The sequence below is a fragment of the Leuciscus leuciscus genome (genome assembly GCF_965113295.1).
Source record: "Leuciscus leuciscus genome assembly, chromosome: 15".
In the NCBI taxonomy this organism is placed as follows: Eukaryota; Metazoa; Chordata; class Actinopteri; order Cypriniformes; family Leuciscidae; genus Leuciscus; species Leuciscus leuciscus.
In genome coordinates this window covers 1,652,501-1,671,720 of record NC_138739.1, presented here as the reverse complement: position 1 = coordinate 1,671,720, position 19,220 = coordinate 1,652,501, and the positions used below count along the sequence as shown (strand labels likewise).

General features: G+C 42.7%; 2 protein-coding genes across 7 annotated transcripts in view; one reads left to right on the top strand and one right to left on the bottom strand.

Annotated features, from left to right (window-relative positions):
* The window catches only part of LOC309475789 (msx2-interacting protein), a 23,710-nt gene extending 12,931 nt beyond the window's left edge, over positions 1 to 10,779 (top strand). For 5 of the 6 annotated variants that reach the window (XM_082138687.1, XM_082138688.1, XM_082138686.1 and 2 more), the window contains 5 exons: positions 64 to 7,120; positions 7,207 to 7,299; positions 8,488 to 8,682; positions 9,586 to 9,744; positions 10,116 to 10,778. In XM_082138687.1, the coding sequence (XP_081994813.1) occupies positions 64 to 7,120; positions 7,207 to 7,299; positions 8,488 to 8,682; positions 9,586 to 9,744; positions 10,116 to 10,247 (7,636 nt within the window). In that variant the 3' untranslated portion in view covers positions 10,248 to 10,778. Of the gene's footprint in view, positions 1 to 63; positions 7,121 to 7,206; positions 7,300 to 8,487; positions 8,683 to 9,585; positions 9,745 to 10,115 lie in introns of all 6 variants that reach the window. The other variant, XM_082138689.1, reaches the window with a different exon arrangement.
* The window catches only part of prkar2ab (protein kinase, cAMP-dependent, regulatory, type II, alpha, B), a 13,037-nt gene continuing 4,107 nt past the window's right edge, over positions 10,291 to 19,220 (bottom strand). Inside the window, exons 4-11 of the mRNA XM_082138799.1 lie at positions 18,784 to 18,923; positions 18,585 to 18,691; positions 18,306 to 18,459; positions 17,524 to 17,625; positions 17,370 to 17,444; positions 16,226 to 16,291; positions 16,017 to 16,155; positions 10,291 to 11,388 (exon numbers count right to left, since the gene is read on the bottom strand). Of these exons, the coding sequence (XP_081994925.1) occupies positions 11,264 to 11,388; positions 16,017 to 16,155; positions 16,226 to 16,291; positions 17,370 to 17,444; positions 17,524 to 17,625; positions 18,306 to 18,459; positions 18,585 to 18,691; positions 18,784 to 18,923 (908 nt within the window). The 3' untranslated portion in view covers positions 10,291 to 11,263. The remainder of the gene's footprint in view (positions 11,389 to 16,016; positions 16,156 to 16,225; positions 16,292 to 17,369; positions 17,445 to 17,523; positions 17,626 to 18,305; positions 18,460 to 18,584; positions 18,692 to 18,783; positions 18,924 to 19,220) is intronic.

Here is a 19,220-nt window from a genome sequence, read left to right as displayed (position 1 = left end):
TGCAGTTTGCTTATCTTCAGGCACTTGGCTAATTATTGCCCAAATCTTGTTTCGTTTTGCCAGGGAAGAGCGGCGAACTCCTTATCATGAGTTTTCAGCTGAGCGGGCGTATTACGAAAATGTAAGGACTCCTGGTATTTACGCCGAAGACCCCCGTCGGGAATATCCTGGTCGCAGTCGGGATCGCTATGCAGAGTTGGATCATTACCAAGGAGAACACTACGATCCCCGCTACCACGAGGACCCACGGGAATACAGAGATTATCGAGACCCTTTTGAGGACATCAGGAAGTACAGCTATATCCAGCGAGAACGTGAACGGGAGCGTGAGCGATTTGAGGCCGACCGGGGCAGATGGAGCCCGTCTCATCAGCGGCGTCCCTTAACTCCCTCTGCTTCACCCTCACCATCTGAACGTGTTTCTCGAGAAGCGGAACGACGGGTGTATAGACACTCCTCTGAGAGATCTGGAAGCTGCAGCTCGCTGTCTCCACCTCCAGCTCAGTTTGAGAAGTCTGAGAAATCGCCAGTGGATTACAAACCGGAAGGACTGGAGAGAGAAATAGAGCAGACCGAGGCAGAGCGCGCAAGTGGAGCGGAGATCAAAAAACGTGGCAGACGCAAAGAAAAGGCTGACAGAGAGAAGGGGGAGAAAGCAAAGCAAAGGAGAGGTAAAGTACAGTCTCCCAGTGCACCTCATTCTGAAGCAGATAGAGAGCCCAGTCTGGATATGGGTTCTGGGAAGGGAAAAGTTTCAGATGTGGAGAGTCAAGAAAGACAGAAGCATAAAGGGGACAAAGAACCCTCCCCGGTTGACCACGTAACTCGCCTTGAGTCTCAAAAGGGAGAGCGACTCGATCAGTGCAAAAGTGAGTCGTTAGAGAAGGATGGCAAAGGAAAGTCAAAGAAGCATTTAAAGTCTGACTCTGGTAGTGATGGCAAAGATTCCCTTTTAGATTCTGACAGACTTGCAGCGAGAAAGAGGCGTTTTGGCGATCCCAGTGGGAAAACTATAAGGCAGAAAAGGGGCCGTCTAGAGGATGATCCAGGTTCTGGAATTAGCCAACCTGCTGACTTTGCTACAAACACTGGATTTGCAAAAGAGACCGATATTGATCTGAAAGCAGAGAAAGAGGTTCAAAAGAGAGAACACTCCAAATCCAGGACTGGCCCTCATTATAGTCAAAGGGAAGAGTTGGATAGCGCTATGAGAGGGACGTCTCAGGGTCCATCGCTACGACCAGGGGAATTATCTGAGGTGGATGTTTTGGACTCAAAATCGCACCCTGTGCCTAGACGATTTTCAATCGACGGAACCTCCGATAAGGACAGCAAAGTGAGGGACGAATATCTAGAAAATATTGACCTTTCTCAGAGTTACCGCAAACAGATGGAGCAAAACAGACGGCTTCGGCAGCAGCTGCAGACCCCTGATAAACAAGGAAAGGCAGAGTCTCAGCAAGGTATAGATGCAGAAGATCTTGAGCATCGTAGCCTGGTGCATGAGGTTGGCAAGCCTCCGCAAGATGTAACCGATACCTCGCCTCCAAATAAGATCAAGAAACAAGAGTCCTTTGAGATGGAAATGAGTGCTAAGAGAGAGAGGATTTACCGAACAGGTCGCCAAAAGAGTGAAGACCCTGAGTGGAATAACACAAATTCTCCGAGGTTACAGCATGCACCGCTACTAAGAGAGGTAGAATATGCTGACCCTCCTACTCAAATGATTGTTAGAGAAGTAAAAGAGCCATCAAAACCTGAAGATAATGTTCCATTAGATCTGGAGCTTGCTGGTAAACGGATGCACACCGTACAGATGTCAAAGATGAGTACATCTCTACCAGATGAACAGCAAAGACGTTGGGAGAGTCGACTAAAGCAAGAGTTGTTACCAGACTTTTCAAGGGGCTCTGAGAAAAGACGTCTCAATCGGAAGTACTTGGATTATGGACTTTGGCCCGATTTGGAACCTGGTGAAGTGCGTTCTGACTCTGAAGAGGATCGTGAAAATAAGTCCAACTCTCCTGCACCATCAACTTCTGTAACCTTCTCTGAAAGACATCGTCCAGACAGGTTGTCAGAGTCCAAGCTAACATCTGCCCTAGAGAGAAACAAATTCCGTTCTTTTGCAGATGATCAGACAATCACACCGGATACTAAAGCTTTGTTAGAGCGTGCAAAGTCTTTGTCCTCCTCAAGAGAAGACAACTGGTCTTTCCTTGATTATGATACACATTTTGCCAGTTTAAGGAGTAGAAAGGACACAGAAAAGGTAGAGTCAGCCCCACGACCAACTCCCTCATGGTACATGAAGAAGAAAAAAATTCGAAGTGAGTCTGACGACAAAGTGGAAGAAAGGAAAGAAGATCCAAAGCCAGAAGAACAGGAGAGACGAGAGTTGTTTGCGTCACGTTTTTTGCACAGTTCTATTTTTGAGCAGGATTCAAGGCGTCTCCAGCATCTGGAACGAAAGCATGAGGACCCTGAACATGGTGTTGGATATCTGTACCCTCAGCAAGGCCCAGCAGAAGGGCAGCCTGACCCAGAACCAGTTGTGCTTTTCCATAGCCGGTTTTTGGAGCTAACAAGGTTGCAGCAACAGAAGAATAAAGAACAAATCCCTCAAAATTCCAAGCATGAAGAAACCGTAGATACAACCAGAGGAAGTAAAACACCAGAGGAAGAACAAGCTCCACAGCAACAAATTGCTACTGAACCTAGTATCCATCCAGCTGAGAGCAAAATAATTAGCCCTGTTCAGGCCCCTCACACTAGTCCTGTCCAAGCTCCTCAAATATCACCACCTGTTATAATAGCCAAAGAATCCTTGCCATCAGTGGAAACAGAATGTGTTGATACTCCTGCCTATAATTTGTTTGATCCTTCCATTAAGGAGGAAGATAAAGAGCATGAACAGCCCTCAGCTCAGCCACTACAGCCTTTGCTAGAGCAACCCTCAGAACCTAATTTTTCAGAATGCCAAGAGTCAAAGATCCCAGTCGGGGAGATGGTATTGAAGACTAATGACTTTGAAAGTGCTCCTGAAACAAACAAAGTGGTTTCAGAACAGCTTTCAAGTAACGAAACACCACCCAGCATTTCACAACCAGAGACTGAGTCTCCAGTTAAGTTTCCAGAATCACCAAGTCCCCTCTCACAAATCTCTTCTGAGCCACATGAAAAGGAACCTGAGCCACCTGTTACAGAAGCTGAATCTATCAATGCAGGTGATCAGAAAGTTGCTGATAATTATCCAGTTGAGGAAGCTGTGTCTCCCCCTCCAAAGTCAAGAAATAAAAAGACTAAAACCTCACCTAGCACACCAGTAACTACACCTCTGCCTGCTACCCCAGACAAACAGAGCACCCGCAAAAGTGAGCGCATTGACAAAGAAAAACTGAAACGCTCATCTTCTCCAAGAGGAGAGGCATCCAAGTCAGTGCCCGATTCAAAGTCAGTAAGTAAGTCCCCTCTGCACAGCATAGAAATGGAGCAAAGTACAGAGCAAAATTCTCAGCCAGTTAGGGCAAGGCGTAGGAATGTGCGTTCTGTTTATGCTACACCAATTGAAGATGAAACTGCACTGCAACCTGGAAAAGACGCTGAATCACCTCGTGTAAGGAAGCGTATAGACAGAGATGTGGGTTCTGATGTAGAGACCGTTGCTGCACCGCCACCGACCTCGAGACGGGGGCGCCCCCCCAAGAATCGACGCCAAGCTGAGGATGTACCAGCAGGAAAAACTGAACGGTCAAAATCAACTGAGTCTAAGGAATTGGATGCCAGTGAGATGAGCAGTGAGGGGGTACCTAAAGTAGGTAAAGGCAAATGTTCACCCCACACACAAAAAGGAGTAAGTCCAGTAAATGTAACAGCATCTGGAATCGGAAAAAAGGGAGATAAAATGGAGAAAATATCAGAAAGCTCCAAACTCATTACTGAAGAAAACCCTCTTGTTCTTAAAAACCTTACAATTCGGCTTGATGTGACCGAGGTGAAGGCAATGCTTCAGACTAGTGAAGATGAACCTGGAACTGAGGATTCTCCCAAAAAGAGCTCACCTGGTGTGTCTTCAAAGGATGAGGTAATGGAATCTAAATTTGAAAGTGATGCCATGGATGAAGTTAATAGTGAAGGGGAGGCATTGCCTGCTGCAACAAAATCCATTGAGTCAGATGTATCTTTGCTGTCTCGAGAGCTGGAACTTGAGCAAGCTGTTGAGAATATTGCAAAGCTGACAGAAGATGCATCACCACCTCCTCCTCCTCCTCCTCCTCCTCAGTTTAAAAGTAACTTGACAAAGGCACAACAACGTTCATTACCTGAAGAACCAGAGCGTGACTCAGAAGAAGAAAAGCCTGCAATTCCATCTAATGAAACCGAGCTTGCTGCTGCTATAGATTCCATTACAGCAGAGGAAACATCTTGTACCCTGCCACAAGAACAAATCATCAACTCTGTTGTAGATTCAAATGCTGATATACAGACACTTGCACCCAGTTCAAAAGTATCTGAAACCTGTGTTGGCACAGCAGATGTTCAGGAGGAGACTGTAACCTCTCCTAGAAAAGGGTTTAAAGGCAGAGCAAAAGCTTCAAAGAAGGGCAAAGGCCAAAAGGGTGCTGGAAGCAAAAAAGAACCATTCAAAGATGTAGTTTTGGATGCTGAAAACATCCCTGTGAAGTCACCGGAGTCCATACCTGCAGAACTTCCAGCAGTCAAAGAAAGATCACCCACAAGTACAGCTGCTGTCATTACTTCCTCTTCCAAGCAGGTTGTAACTTTAACAGCGCCTAATGCAGACGTTCCAAACGAACCAGAGTTGCCTCTTAAAACTGAGATGGATATCCCAAAATCTTCTGCTCCCAGCAGAAGCCCAACGTCACCCAAATATCAGCCTTTTTCCTACAAAAACACGTCCCCCTCACTATCTCCAACAAGAACTTGCCTCAAGAATTTGTCCTCATACCCAAGCAGGCTTTCTGTTTCCCCTACAGAGCGTTTCAATCCGCCGAAAGAAGCTGGGGTCCTCTCCCCTCCACAGACCCCTTTAGAGAGCCCAACATTACCCTCAGACACCCCTGTTCATGACGCCAACTCGGGTGATTTGCGTAAAATCCTCACAAAGCCTAGAACTGGCCCAGTGTTGGACATTGCTGCTACATCTGGGAATCTGCAGCCTCATTCTGCAAGGGAAAGTGACATTACACCAGATGTGGTAACCAGCAAAAGTGCTCATCAAGATAACAGGCAACCCTCTGTTTCAGCCCAACCTGTAGTCCGACAGCCTGCCTCTATTCCATCCCCAGAAACAAAGCAGATCTTCAGTGAGAAGTCGGTCATTTCAGTTATTGCTTCCACTCCTACCTCTGTCATCAGTCGAGTTTGCAATCCCCCTGACTCTGAGGAGAAGCCAAATGCTCCCATTGTAAATCCCTTTCTCGACAAACAACCTCCAAAACAGATTTACCAGCCAAGCTTGGAGGAAAGCAGTACGTACCATGGTCCACCAGTCGGTGAGGAAGGTGGAAATGCTGGTCGTTATATTGTGGAGAGTACATCGCTGAGCACAGGTTCCAGCACAGGGCTGAGAGTTCAGACGTCAGAAGGTGTGGTGGTGCTGAGTCATTCTGGCCAGAAAATGGAGGGGCCACATCGCATAAGTGCCAAAATCAGCCAGATCCCACCGGCCAGTGCTGTGGACATAGAGTCCCAGCAGCTGGTGTCCATGCCCCAGATCAAGCAGGAACACTACAGTGCCTCCCAAACACCATCTTCGAAATGCCCACTTCCGTCAGATCATGGGCATTCAATAAAACCACAACTAAATGTCTCCACAATTAAACAAGAGTCTGCAATGGACAAATTGGAGTCCTCTTACGCCCCAGTTCAAAGTGGAGTTGTTAAATTATTGCAGCAAACGCCTGGCCCATCACAGGTCATGAGTTACCATCACACAGTGATGAAGCACCCCAAGAAGGTAGATGGGTCAGAGTCCCTCAGTGTGGATGGCGTGAAACCCGCCTGGGTCCCAACTATTAGTCCTGCTATAAGTCCTCATCATCCCCCAGCAGCAGGTAACCATGTCGGGTTCATAGCTGGCACAACGACAGATCGAACTCCGTCCCTTATTCAGCCTAAGCAGGAACCGCGATCTCCCCGGAAATCTGGACACCCTCATTCTCCTTTTGCCAAAGTGTCGTCTCCTATTGGCTCCTCATCTCCGAAAGGTGTGTCTATGGTCCTTCCCTCTGGATTACCCTCTCTGTCCCCATATGTGTCCACTGTCCACCACTCTGAGCAGTCTGTGATCATGCCCCCACATAACGCTCACGGGAGCATTGGACGAATGTCGCCACACCGCGTTGGCCCGATGGGGCACCTTACTCAGGGTGAGGTACGAGTGAACACTCCTCCTCTCTCTATGATGAACTATGCCATTCACTCTGACAGCCTCCCCTCCTCTTGGCCACCTGGCCAGCAGAGACCCATATCTCCCCAGGCCGTGGGGAACAGGGAAATGGTCCTCAAGGTTAACACAGCCAATGCAAGAAGCCATGATGGAGGAGAAGAAGAAGCGAGGCGTTTCCACACAGCTCTCGGAAGACCAGCTGCTCAGCTGAAACCAGAATCCATACCAGCAGAATATCGTGGAGCTCTCCCCAGTGGTTTACCCATTGATCGATTCAACATGTCACCAAGGGACATGCGAGTACTCATTCACCACCAGCAGAGCGATCGTCCCACTGCAGAATTACACCAGGTGCACGTCCCCGAGAACATGCCGACGTCTTCAACTCCTACCAGCATGGCGGCATCTCTCTCACCTCGGCCACACTTGTTAGCAAAGGGAGTGTCTGAGAAGGACCCCTCGAAAACATCCGAGCATAGGAGGGCACAGACACCTCCCAGTAAGGAGGGAATGATGGCGATTCGTAGTACAATGCCTCCGATGGCTTCTCCTCAGAGAGTTCAGCTGATGACAGCAGGAACTGGAACGTCCTTTCCTGAATATTCCAACATGTATACAAACCTTCGACCCGCCCACGCTCAGTTTGCTGATAATTCTCCAATGGGGATTAACCAGTCCACCCATAGCATCCCATCGTCACAGGCACAGGTAAGTTTGAGTGTGCATCAGTTTTTAAGTTGACTAGCTTTCAGAGCTGTGCAAATTACATTTGTCCCTTTCGTTTTAAAACCAAGGGAGTTCAAGAGCCGGAGTCCAGTCAGCCTCAAGCTGAAGCAAAAGTGGAGCTGGTTGGACATCAGCCTGTGAACATGGTGCAGCTTCTGACGGTGAGTTTCTCATTAACTACACACAGAACGCTTTATTCTGTCCACCCACAACTTCAGATTTGTACCTGTCCTGCCATATTTTCACTATCCCCCATCAAAATAATCAGTTTTTACTTTTAGTAGTGTATTTATTTATTTTCTGTACAAAATGTGAAAATTATAGATTTTATAATATTGCACAATGTTAATCATTAAATGCAAACTGGTTTGTAGTTTCCAACATTCATACTGATGCCTCATTAGTTTTGAAAGCATTTAATTCAGGGTTCGTACAAGGAGCTCAAAGTGCTTGAGTTTCACCGGTTTTCTGTTAGTTTCGTGTTAGCGGCCGCTAAGTTAATAACTAATGATCTTCACAACGGAAGCGAATCAATCAAAGCTAACCCTAATCTGGACAATAACTTTATTCTAGATCTGCTGTAAAGCCTAAACAATCTGTTACTGTAATCTCCTATTATCACTGTAAAGCTGCTGTGAAACGCTCTATATTGTTAAAGCGCTGTATAAATGAAGGTGACTTGACTTGAATTTGACCTTTTGAAATGTAAGTCCTGGAAAGCCCTTGAAAACAGCCATATTTATGAAGAGGTCCTTAAAGTGCTTGACTTAAATGATTTAAATACAATAGATATGAAATATATTGTATAGCATTTCTCAATATTATAAAATCTATAGTTTTCACATTTTGTACAGAAAAATAAAATAATATACACTACTAAAATTGTTACAAAGCATCTTTACAGGAAATTCTATTGAAACAATACTTATTTTTGTACAGTGACCAGGGAAAGTATTTGATTTCTTAATATCTTTATAATAAAACATCACGTCAGGTGTGCCAGCAGAGTCACCAAAGGAGGAGTCCCTCACATCATTGCACACTGAGTCCGAAACTTTCGTATGCATTTTTTGTATTCGTCATTCGGTGGCTCTGAAACCGATCCGAATTTTTTTTTTATGACAAAGAAAGTTTTGGAAGTTTTGGAGGCAGTGTGTAGACGTGATTGACACAACGTGAGGTCATATTTATTTTTTAATGTGCGAAAAGTTCGTACTCTGTGTGCAAGGACCTTTACACATCAGCATGTTCCACAAACACACCATTCCTTGTCTTCATCTTCAGCCATCTGTGTGTAGTGAGAATGCGAATGTAGACCCTGAAGATGTGCTGTTTTATAACCTGTCCAGAAATACCCTATTGTGTGGCAAGGCCTGCTGGCTCTGAAGAACGACACCGCCGCGGTCCAGCTGCACTTCCTGTGTGGGAACAAGGCTCTGGGCCTGCGGTCTCTGCCTCTGCCGGAGAGCGGGGGGATCCTGCGCATCGTTCAGCGGATGAGGCTGGAGGCGCAGCAGCTCGAGGGCGTCGCGCGCAGGATGACGGTACGTCAGGTCTCCTCTATTTATACAGCGCTTTTCACAGTACAGAGTGTTTCACAGCAGCGTCACAGAGATAACAAGAGAATAATGCAACACAGCTTAAGTTAGTTCAGTGATGGTTCATTTCTGTTGTAAAAAAGTTACTAATTTAGTTCATTAATATAGCCGCTATGGAGAAAACCGTGATGTCATCGTCCAGCTCAGTTCAGTTCTCATATAATGGTGTCAGTGCGGGAGATCAGTAATGTTGAGAAATAATCAAATATGTGTTATATTTTTTTTGATGCAAATGCAAACTTATTTTGAGTATGCAAACACATTTTCACTCACCATGACTGCTCTCTCACTATTGGTTATGAAAGTTTTGTCTGAAAAATCAAGCGGTCTAAACTAATATGTACGAAAGGAGTGTGTGAACTTTCAGGCTGTAGGCAGAGGACCTGTTACGCCCTCTCTCTAATTCTTGATTGTGACTTCTGGCCTCTACTAGGCTCAGTTCTCCTGCTTGAATGTTGACTCTTTCCTCCATATTCTCCATTGTTGCGGCTCCTCTCTTCCCAGTCTGTCAGTAACGCTCAGGGGTGTGTTTCCCAAAAGCATCGTTAGCCAACTATGATCGCAAGTTCATTCGTTATCAGCATAGTTCAACGAGTCTGTGTTTCCCGAAGCAATAGTTCTAACGAACATTTGGGGTGTGTTTGAGCGACAGATCTCGACCGGTTTAAAAGCAGATTCTTGTTTGCATGTGGACTCAATAAATCCTGATCTTGAGCTGACGTTCAGTATGATCTATAACTTTTATTTAGAATATATACAAATGACAGCTGGAGAAAAGCAGAACAGATGTGAGCTGTAGAAACTCTGTGAGATGATGTTGATGATGATGATGATGATGTGTGTCGTCAGGGGGAGAGTGACTTCTGCCTGCTGTTGGCCATGCCATGTGGCGTTAACCAGGACGACGTGTTGAACCAAACGCAGGCACTCAAATCTGCCTTCATCAATTACCTGCAGGCCAAGCTAGCGGCTGGAATCATCAACGTGCCCAACCCCGGCTCCAATCAGGTGCGTGCCCTCTCCTGCAGCCAAGCTCTCCATGCTCAGGTGTCGTCTTCATTAAGATGAACATTAGCCCATGATCTACTCTCCCTCAACTCATCCTAGGTGTATATGACACTCTTCTTTCAGATGAACAGTGTTATATTAAAAAAATGTCTGGCTCTTCCTAGCTTTATAATGGCAGGGAATGGCTGTATTTATGATGGACAGATGCACTTTTATGAGCCAGGACCTTTTTTTAATATAACTCTGATTGTATTTGTCAGAAAGAAGAATGTCATATACACCTAGGATGAGTTGAGGGAGAGTAGATCATGGGGTAAATGTAATTTGTGGGTGAAGTATCCCTGTAAAGCGCTGTGTTCGTCTCTCCACAGCCAGCGTATGTGCTGCAGATCTTCCCACCGTGCGAGTTCTCCGAGAGTCACCTGTCCCGCCTGGCCCCGGACCTGCTGAGCCAGATCTCCAGCATCTCCCCGCACCTCATGATCGTCATCACCTCTGTGTGATCACACACACACTCATCCCGGATCTCCAGCATCATGATCGTCGTCACCTCTGTGTGAGCGCACACACTCTGCCCTGCTCGTATTTATTCATCAACTGCAGTTTTGTTCATGGAAACTGGGCGAAAAAACAAAAAAAATCACAGAGCGACAAGTGACATTTTCTTCATTTGTTGATTTTGAGTCTATTTTTTGAAGAGCAAATCATAGAAGTTATTGTAACATAATTATGTGTTTTTAACTGGTCATGTGGTCCCCGTAGAGGATTGAACATTGGGATCGTCTCCGACGGCAAACCGACAGGATCATGGAGTTTCTGGTTTGTCGGACTGTAAATATTTTAAATATTTAAAACCCTGGCGAGAGGAAAGAGCCCGGAGAGTCGGCTTCACCTTCAGGATCTGGAGGAGTGGAGTCAGGCCGGAATCAGAACGCTTTTGTGTTGTAAATACTCCAGACTTCGGGGCTGGCAGCTCTTCGCTGGGTTTATTGGGGCACTTCAAATTTTCTTACTCAAATAAAAAAAAAGTACATAAAACTTGTGTTTTTTGTCTCTTTCAGCGTTTATTCATCAGAGAAATGGCAAATAAAACAGAAATAAGGTTAAAGTGGTGTTTTTAGCAGATATATCAGGATGTGTCCGTTTACTACAGGAAGTCATGTGTGAAGAAGTGAAAGGCAGGATTGAAGAGTTCAGATGTGAAATGTTTGACAGCGCTTTAACTCTGCGCAATATATATATTTTTTGTTAAATTCTTTTGCTTTTTTTCTAATACTATAACACACATCAGACACACAGGAGGCACAACAAAAGGGAAACTGGAGACTCGATGTAAAACACTTAGACAATCAACTTATTCAAGTCATGTGACTACATTTATATCAGTCAGAAAGAGTTTCAGATTTGATGAAATAATTCCCTCCTGCATCTCACTGAATAGTTCTCTTCTCTAAGGGTACACACACACATCTCACACACACCTGCACATGTGTTTTCTGTGGTAATGTTGAGTGTGTGTTCAGTGTTTGATGTGGACACTGGACCCGAAGACGGCCACCAGCTGCTGCTCGTACTGCCAGATGTTCCTCTTCAGGATCTGCTTACAGGAGCCCAGCAGACGCTCGAACGCCTGCACGTCAATCACTGACACACACACACACACACACAGCTTCTGTGTCAAACACTCTTACATCAAAACACATTTACTGGAGAAGACTTTTTTTGCCTTAAATTACAAACATAAACAATCCACTTTATCAGACAAACGGCATCAAATGTACAAAACATGAGATTCAACTGTTCAGATATTTAGTATGAGCAACTTAACATGTAAAATAGTAAGAACCCGCACTAATGAGGTGTTTGTGGAGCTGTTTGATCATAAACTTGGTCCATTTGGGGAAATACCCATAATCCCTTGCACATGAATAATGTAAGGAAGTGTTTGGTCATATTGGCCAAGCGGCAACATTCTAATCTGAAAAATGAAGCCTACCCGGAAGTGCGAAAAACTGCAATACATCAAAAATCCGCTAGGGGAAGGTCCCAAAAGGGAGCAAATGTCCATACACCCCCATGTTAAAATGTCCGTTTTCACAGCATAAATTCATGTTTTTACAGGTTGGTCCCATGGACTTTTATTGTATTTTTCGATAGGTTCCGAGTGCCTGACAACTGTGAGGGGGGTGAATTTTTTTCTAACTCGTTAGTTTAGATCGTATTTAGATATAAAATGTATGACAAATAAGGGCGTGGTTAACTTTGATTGACAGCTTGATTGACAGCTGATAACGAGCATAGGCTGCGCCAAGGAGAATGACAACATAAGAAGCGCCATTTTTTAATATACAGTTGACATAATACTACTGTTTCTGTATCATGAAATGTAGTTTTAAGAGTTTTTCAGGCGAGAATGTAGTTGTTTAAAGCTCAAATCTGTGGTTTATTTATAAAGATTTATGAAAATTGTATCCAGGTTGTGAGATGCAGCGATCACCGGGCGCTCGGCGTTCATGTACCCCGCCTGGAACAGCCTTTCCTCGGCTAGTCGTTCTGACGTTTGCCGCTGACTCTGGCGTCTCTGTAGTGGTTAAACATGAGATATAATTCGTCTTGTGTATATCTAACGGATGATTTTTGGTCTCGTGAATCTATAATTTGTTCCCTGGCCAATCGTTTTGGCTGAGGGGAAGTTTCATAACTTTATAAGCTATTTAACTTTACCGTTGTATGGTTAGACTAGAGCGCTGACTTTGTATGTTTGACTGAATTGTTTGCATTATTTGTATAGCTTCTTGTACCATTTACTTATACTTTTATAATGGCTAATATTGATAAAAACTGAAATTTAACAAAAAGAGACTGGGTTGAGTTTTGTCATTTTAAATTTTAATACAATGAAGATGATCTGTAATGTTGTTTACTGCAACATCTGTTGTTTAGTACAAATGCACATATTGCCTGGACCATATTCAAATGTTTAATAGTTTTATATTATATTTAAACGAAAAGAGGCAGGTTGGTGTTTTATATTTCCTTTTGTTATAAATAGGCAAACGTTATATGCAGTGAATATAATCAATACGCGTTGCCTGAACCACATTTGTGTGGCTATAATGTTTAAGATTTCTTTAAATGAAAACGAAAAGAGGCAGTGTGGTGTTTTATAACATATTTCGTTGCCTAAAATATACACAGAGATAACCGGAGTAGCAGAGCGAGCTGAGTGACGCGCTGTACCATTTGCAGAATAACCGGACTCGCCTCCTTTACCCATATATGGATTGGCCAGAAGGTGGGCGGGGTTAGGATTTCACAAGATTTTCCAAGATGGCGCCGCCCATACCCCCCATAAACGGCTTCAAAACCGTTCTTCAGAAAGTCTATGGGTGACGTCACAGACGCTTTGTCCATATTTTTTACAGTCTATGATATTGGCATTATGAGGACGGTATTTAGTTTTATAATGTTGGTTTGTTTGACGTCACATCAGCATGATTCGTCTTCAATGCTTTCATTATATTTAACTGTAAATATGAATCCACGGGTGTATTCGGACTGAAAGCGGTTCATGAATCTGCTTGAACTTACAAAAATGTTGGTTTCTTTATTTTGTTTCTAATTATTGAACTTCTCAGGGTCGAACAAACTCATTTCATGGCAACACTTGACTATAAGGTTTCATTTGTTAACATGAACTTACAATAAACAATACTTCTACCGCATTTATTATTCTTAGTCAATTTCAACATTTACTAACACATTCTCTCTGTTATCTCTATCTGTTAACTAATGCGGTGTGAACATGAACATTTGTATTAACTAACATTAACAAAAAATAATAAATGTATTGCTCATTGTAAGTTTGCTGTATTACTGTAGAAAGGTTGATTTAACTCGAGTGAACAAACTAAAAACTAAAAAACTTCTACCAATGGTTTAATAAGCAAGACAGATCATTAGAGCGTATGACTAAGATCATAATGCGGCATGTTGTCCTGTTATGATGTTATCCTGTATAATGTTATCCTGTAATGATGGTTAGTCTAGTTTAGAAGGACATCGATGAGATCAAACTTCAACATGCAGAATAGAAAACAACAACAATCAACTAAAAACAAACACAACTACTGTAAAAGTGACACCAGAAGCAACAGTATACTAAAATGTGAACTATTTTTACATCTAAACAAACTAGAACATTGTTTCTTTAAACGAATTAACATGTAAATCAAGATATTCATAGAAGTTTCACAGGCGCTCTTTAATCTGGTGTGAAATTGACACAAATGAAATAAAATGTTGAGTTGGAAATATAAAGTGTTTGAGTTTTCTGATGGTTATTGACTCAACCATTGAACAACTGAACGAACTTTGTATGTCTGAAAGTTGCATGGAAATGAACAAAAAACTGATTTAAAAATAATATAGTAACTTCTACCAATGTTTTTCATTGTATACCTAAAGGACAGTTAGTAGCGTTTGATGAGGAAATAGCGGATTTAAAGTGGAACGAGATATTATCTTCTAAGGATATAGATTATGGTTGTAATAAATGTTTTAATAGAATTAAATTTCTGGAAGCGGATGAAGAATAGGGATTCAGCATTAGGGAAAAGCTATGAAGTCTGGAAGAGACTCTTGGCTCTGTTGTAAAGGTCTGTGAAGTAAAGTTATTCGAGAGCTGTGAGGAGCCTAATCCAGTTATTATCTCCATCTAATGAACGAGGCAAAAGGCAATAGCAAGTTCATTTGGAAAAACATAAATACTCTTTTACGGAAGGAACCAAATTTGACAGGAGATCTTAAGTTTAAAGTTCAGGGAGAGCAAATTGACGATGATTATGCCATTGCTACTACTTTTAATAGTGTTTTTATTAATTCAGTTAAAGAATTAGGGGGAAAACTTGCAAGAAGGTAAATAAATATTAGTCCGATTGATGATGTGGGTAAAGGTTTTAATCTAACCAAGACAACAGTACGATCTCAGGCACTGTAATGTGCTCTGGCCCACTTCCTGTTCGCAGGAGTGATGAGATAGTTAGTAGATTGTCCTCACTCAATGGCTGGCTGTCTAAGTGGTGTCCGCCAAAAATATATATATAAAAAAAAATTTTTTGGATTATATCTGGATTACTCACATAAGAGTATGACTGATTATATTTAATGATCAATGTTAGTCTTAAAAGAGCTGCAGAAACTTACCCAAGAGAAACCCTGACGTCAGACAGAACATTATAGAATATCAGAAACTTTAAACACATCTACGACATCTATTAATGCTATATTATTATGTGCTCATAAAGAACACAATATTAAATTGTTCAAGTGCAAGGGATTATGGGTAATGAACTGTGTCATATTTGACTCATGAATGGGGAAACGATCCTTAGCTCTCGAGTGAAGAACTAACTGTTGGTATCGTTTATCGAAAATATAAATCATAATTAGTAATTATAAATATTGTTTTGGTCATAATCAGCTATTGATATGACTATATAAAACATAAGAGCAGATTTCACTGGTGCAATCTGATGATGTTTCAGTTTGAACTTCAGCTGACACTGAACACTAGACACGTTTGTTCATCAAGTATTTCTTCAGTATTTATGTCTGCATGCATTAATATTAGGGGTGTAACAATATATCGTGTCACAATATATCGCAATACAAAAATGAAACAATAAGTATCGTTGAATAGTGGGAGAAAAAAATTAAAGTTTTTAGTGTCAGTACTAAATTAAACTACTATTTATAATGTTGAATATAATGTACAATAATGCAATGGGGGAATATGTGGGTCCTGATAATGCCAAATGTCTGATGTTACCAGTAAAAGTGGCCTTCATTATTTTACATTTATCTAGTCAGTGACAGATTGCAAACATATTAATCTAAAATAAATCTGTATTTTCAGCTTCTGAATCATGAATAATGTTATTCTGGTGTCTCTATTGTCCTGTGCTTTGGGTTTCCAGCACCAAGTCCAAGTCTATTCATTTACACACACAATATAATATCAAATTTAGCATTTTAATCAACAGTAAATGTTTTGTTAACCTTTTATCATATGTCTTAGAGTATCGCAATAATATCATATCATGAGTTCAGTATCGTGACATGAGGGAATCGTTACACCCCTATAATATACCTCATAATTCTGAATAAATCAGACTGTGTGTGTGTCGAGGACATCAGACCTTATCAAACCCGAACTATCTCTCTATGAAAGCAAGCGGTTGAAGAGCTGAATGAGCGTCTGGTGTTCTCACCTAAACACCGGGTCTCTCCTGCCGCGTACACCGATGCTGCCCGCGGTTTATTGGTGACCAGCGCCAGCTCGCCGAAGTACTGTCCCCGCGTGCAGCGCGCCACCTCCAGCTCCTGGCCTGACCTCTGACCTGTGCCAGTCTATGGAGACAGAAGTGTGTGAGCGCGAGACGGGCCGAGGACGATGTGTCCGTGTGTATGAGGTTCTTACTCTGCTCCTGATCATGATCCTGACCTCTCCAGACTCCACGATGTAGAAGCAGTCGGCCGAATCTCCCTGAGGAACCACAGAACACCTTATTATTTAACCACGCCCAGATAGCACACGTACGTCTGCAAGATGTCTGTTAAAGATCACTTCATCTGGAAAGCATCTGCTGTTTACTAACATCTGATAGACATCTTTAAGATGTCAGTTTAACATACATTCTAAATCATTACATCTTAAAGACATCTTCTAAATGTCTATTTGACATCTGACAGGAAACGTCCTATAAACGTATTGCAGATGAGCAAACACTCTTAAAAATACGTCTTCCAGATGTAAACACGCACATCAAATAGACGTCTCCGTGATGTACGTGTGCTAGAACACCTGCTCATCTCTAAACTACAGCGAACAAAACTGTCATAAACATCCAATGTACTGCAGAACACACAGAACGGCACAGAGTTTGAATAATCAGATTGTGATATGGACCAGTGTGTGTGAATATTAAAGCGCAAAAAGTTGGGTTTAACTTGAAGAAATTGTGATCGAAATATATTACTATTGTACAGTAGAATGTACCTCTCAAAGTAATATGAGTATTTTGAATAAATGTAAAGTTTTTATATTTTACGTTTTTTTTAAATTGTTTTAGTTTTAGTTTCAGTTTCAGTAATGACCCTCAACACAACGGAGAATTTCTGAAAACATCAAACATTTCATAGGGCTGTATTATTGATAAAAAAAAATTTTTTTAAAAATGATAAAATGATGAAATTGTTCAAGTTTCATGAATTCAATTGATTAGAAATGAAAACACAGGATTTGGGGAAAGTTTTTTGTTAAACTTTTAACAAATTGTTTTTAAATTGTAAATGTTTCATGATTTCAATTAATTAGACATGCTTTTTGATTACCAACAACAAATTTGTGAGAAAATCAAAGGTAATTTGTGAGAAAATCAAAGATAATTTGTGAGAAAATCTAAAATTTGCGAGAAATCAAAGAAAATTTGTCAGAAAATCAAAGATTGTTTGTGAGAAAATTAAAGATAGTTTTTGAGAGAATCAAATGTAATTTGTAGAGAATTAAAGGTAATCTGGTAGAGAATCAAAGGTAATTTGGTAGAGAATTAAAGGTAATCCACCTGCCGTATGATCAGCTCTCCGTCTCTGAAGCTCTTCATCCCCAGGACGTCGACGATCTTCATGCGCTCGGAGACCTGAGAGAGAGAGAGAGACAGAGAGAAAGGGTCATGAAGTGAACGGCACAAGCGCAGTGAAGGTCTCGACTCGACGCACCTGCAGTGACTTGAGCAGAGGCACGCTCTCGATGAAGTGCTCGTACATCTTCCTCTTCTTTGCATTATTCCTCACGATGAGTCGGTGGAACGTGGCTCTGTCCTGACGGCACAGAATCACAGTGTTTCACAATCACTAGGATTCATTCATCAATACGCAGTGAAGCACAACAGGCAACAGCAGACTAGCAATTTTATTCAGTTTTGGTAGTTTTAGATTATTGTTTTAAGAGCAACAAACTTTGCTAGTGTTCTGAAAGCTTGAGTCTGATTCGAGACACGAATGTAGGGCCCTATCATACACCCGACGCATGTGTTTTTCAGTAGTTTCAGCCCGACGCAGTTTTCATTTTTCATGTCCTGCTGTTGTTTAAATAGCATTTTTTTTTGCTCCTATTTGTGAAATGCCAAATTCCTCAATGTAAATAGTGAATCCACCATGGTGCGAGCGCAACTGGCTTTTAAAGGGAATGGGAGATGAGACTCTGATTGGTTTATTGCACGTTACGCCCAAAACACACCCATTACTCATTAAGAGAATAGAGACAAAACACACCCATTACTCATTAAGAGAATAGAGATGACCCTTTTAGACCATGCGCCGGGAGCGACGACCATTTGTCCCGTCGTTAAACTAGCAAAAGTGGATTCGGACACTTGCACCGTGCGCTTTAGACCATGAGCTTAGATCGTTAAAATAGGGCCCCTAGGACTCATTCATCAAGAAATGTGCGAAGAGTGAAACACAGGAAGCTGAAGCTGCAGAGCAGGAAGTGACCTCACCAGCGCCCACAGCGCCCCCTCCTGAGCAGCCCTGATGGTGGCGGCCCGCGGCGTGTTGTACATGAGGGCGAGTTCACCGAAGCTGCCTTTATTATCATAGCGACCCACACAGCAGCTGGAGCCGTCCTTCTGGATCAGGATATCAAATACACCCCTGCAGAGAGACAGACAGGTGTCACAGAGACAGACGGGTGTCACAGAGACAGACAGGTGTCAGAGAGACAGACAGGTGTCAGAGAGACAGACGGGTGTTAGAGAGACGGTAGAGGATCGTCTCACCTCTCGATGACGTAGAAGTTATCGCCATCGTCCCCCTGGTTAATGATGCTGTCGTGTGGTTTGACCAGCACCTCAAACATGCTGTCTAACACCTCAGCGAACTGATCCTGAGACAGACAGACAGACAGACAGACAGACAGACAGGTGTCACACATGCGCTGGTGTCCCGCGTGTGCAGTGTGTGAAGGCTGACATTCACCTGCTCCAGTGTTTTGAACAGTAGTATGTCCCTGCAGGCCTCCTGTAGACGCTGACGCTGAGCCTCTGTTTTATAGTGAATCACCTTTGCCTCGCCGGCCTCGTCTTCGTCTTCATCAGGGTTATAAGCCTCCGCACACACTGAGGAACACAGTCAGTGTCTCACACACCACTAACAGCTCAAGATACCACAGGGCTTCATGAAAACACACATTCACTGAGATAAAACTAAATACAAAAAGATTAACTTCAGCTAGTTGGCAAGGCAACCTTTCTCATTTTCAGTTTGTTTGCCTTGAAGTACTAGAATAACTAAAACCAGAGAGAGAAAGAGTTGCGACACTCCCATAGACCTCCGTTGTAAAAAATGGCGGCGCTTTTAACCGCCTACTTCCGGGATTTGAAGATCGGATTAGTTCCAAACACTGTCATTTGGGT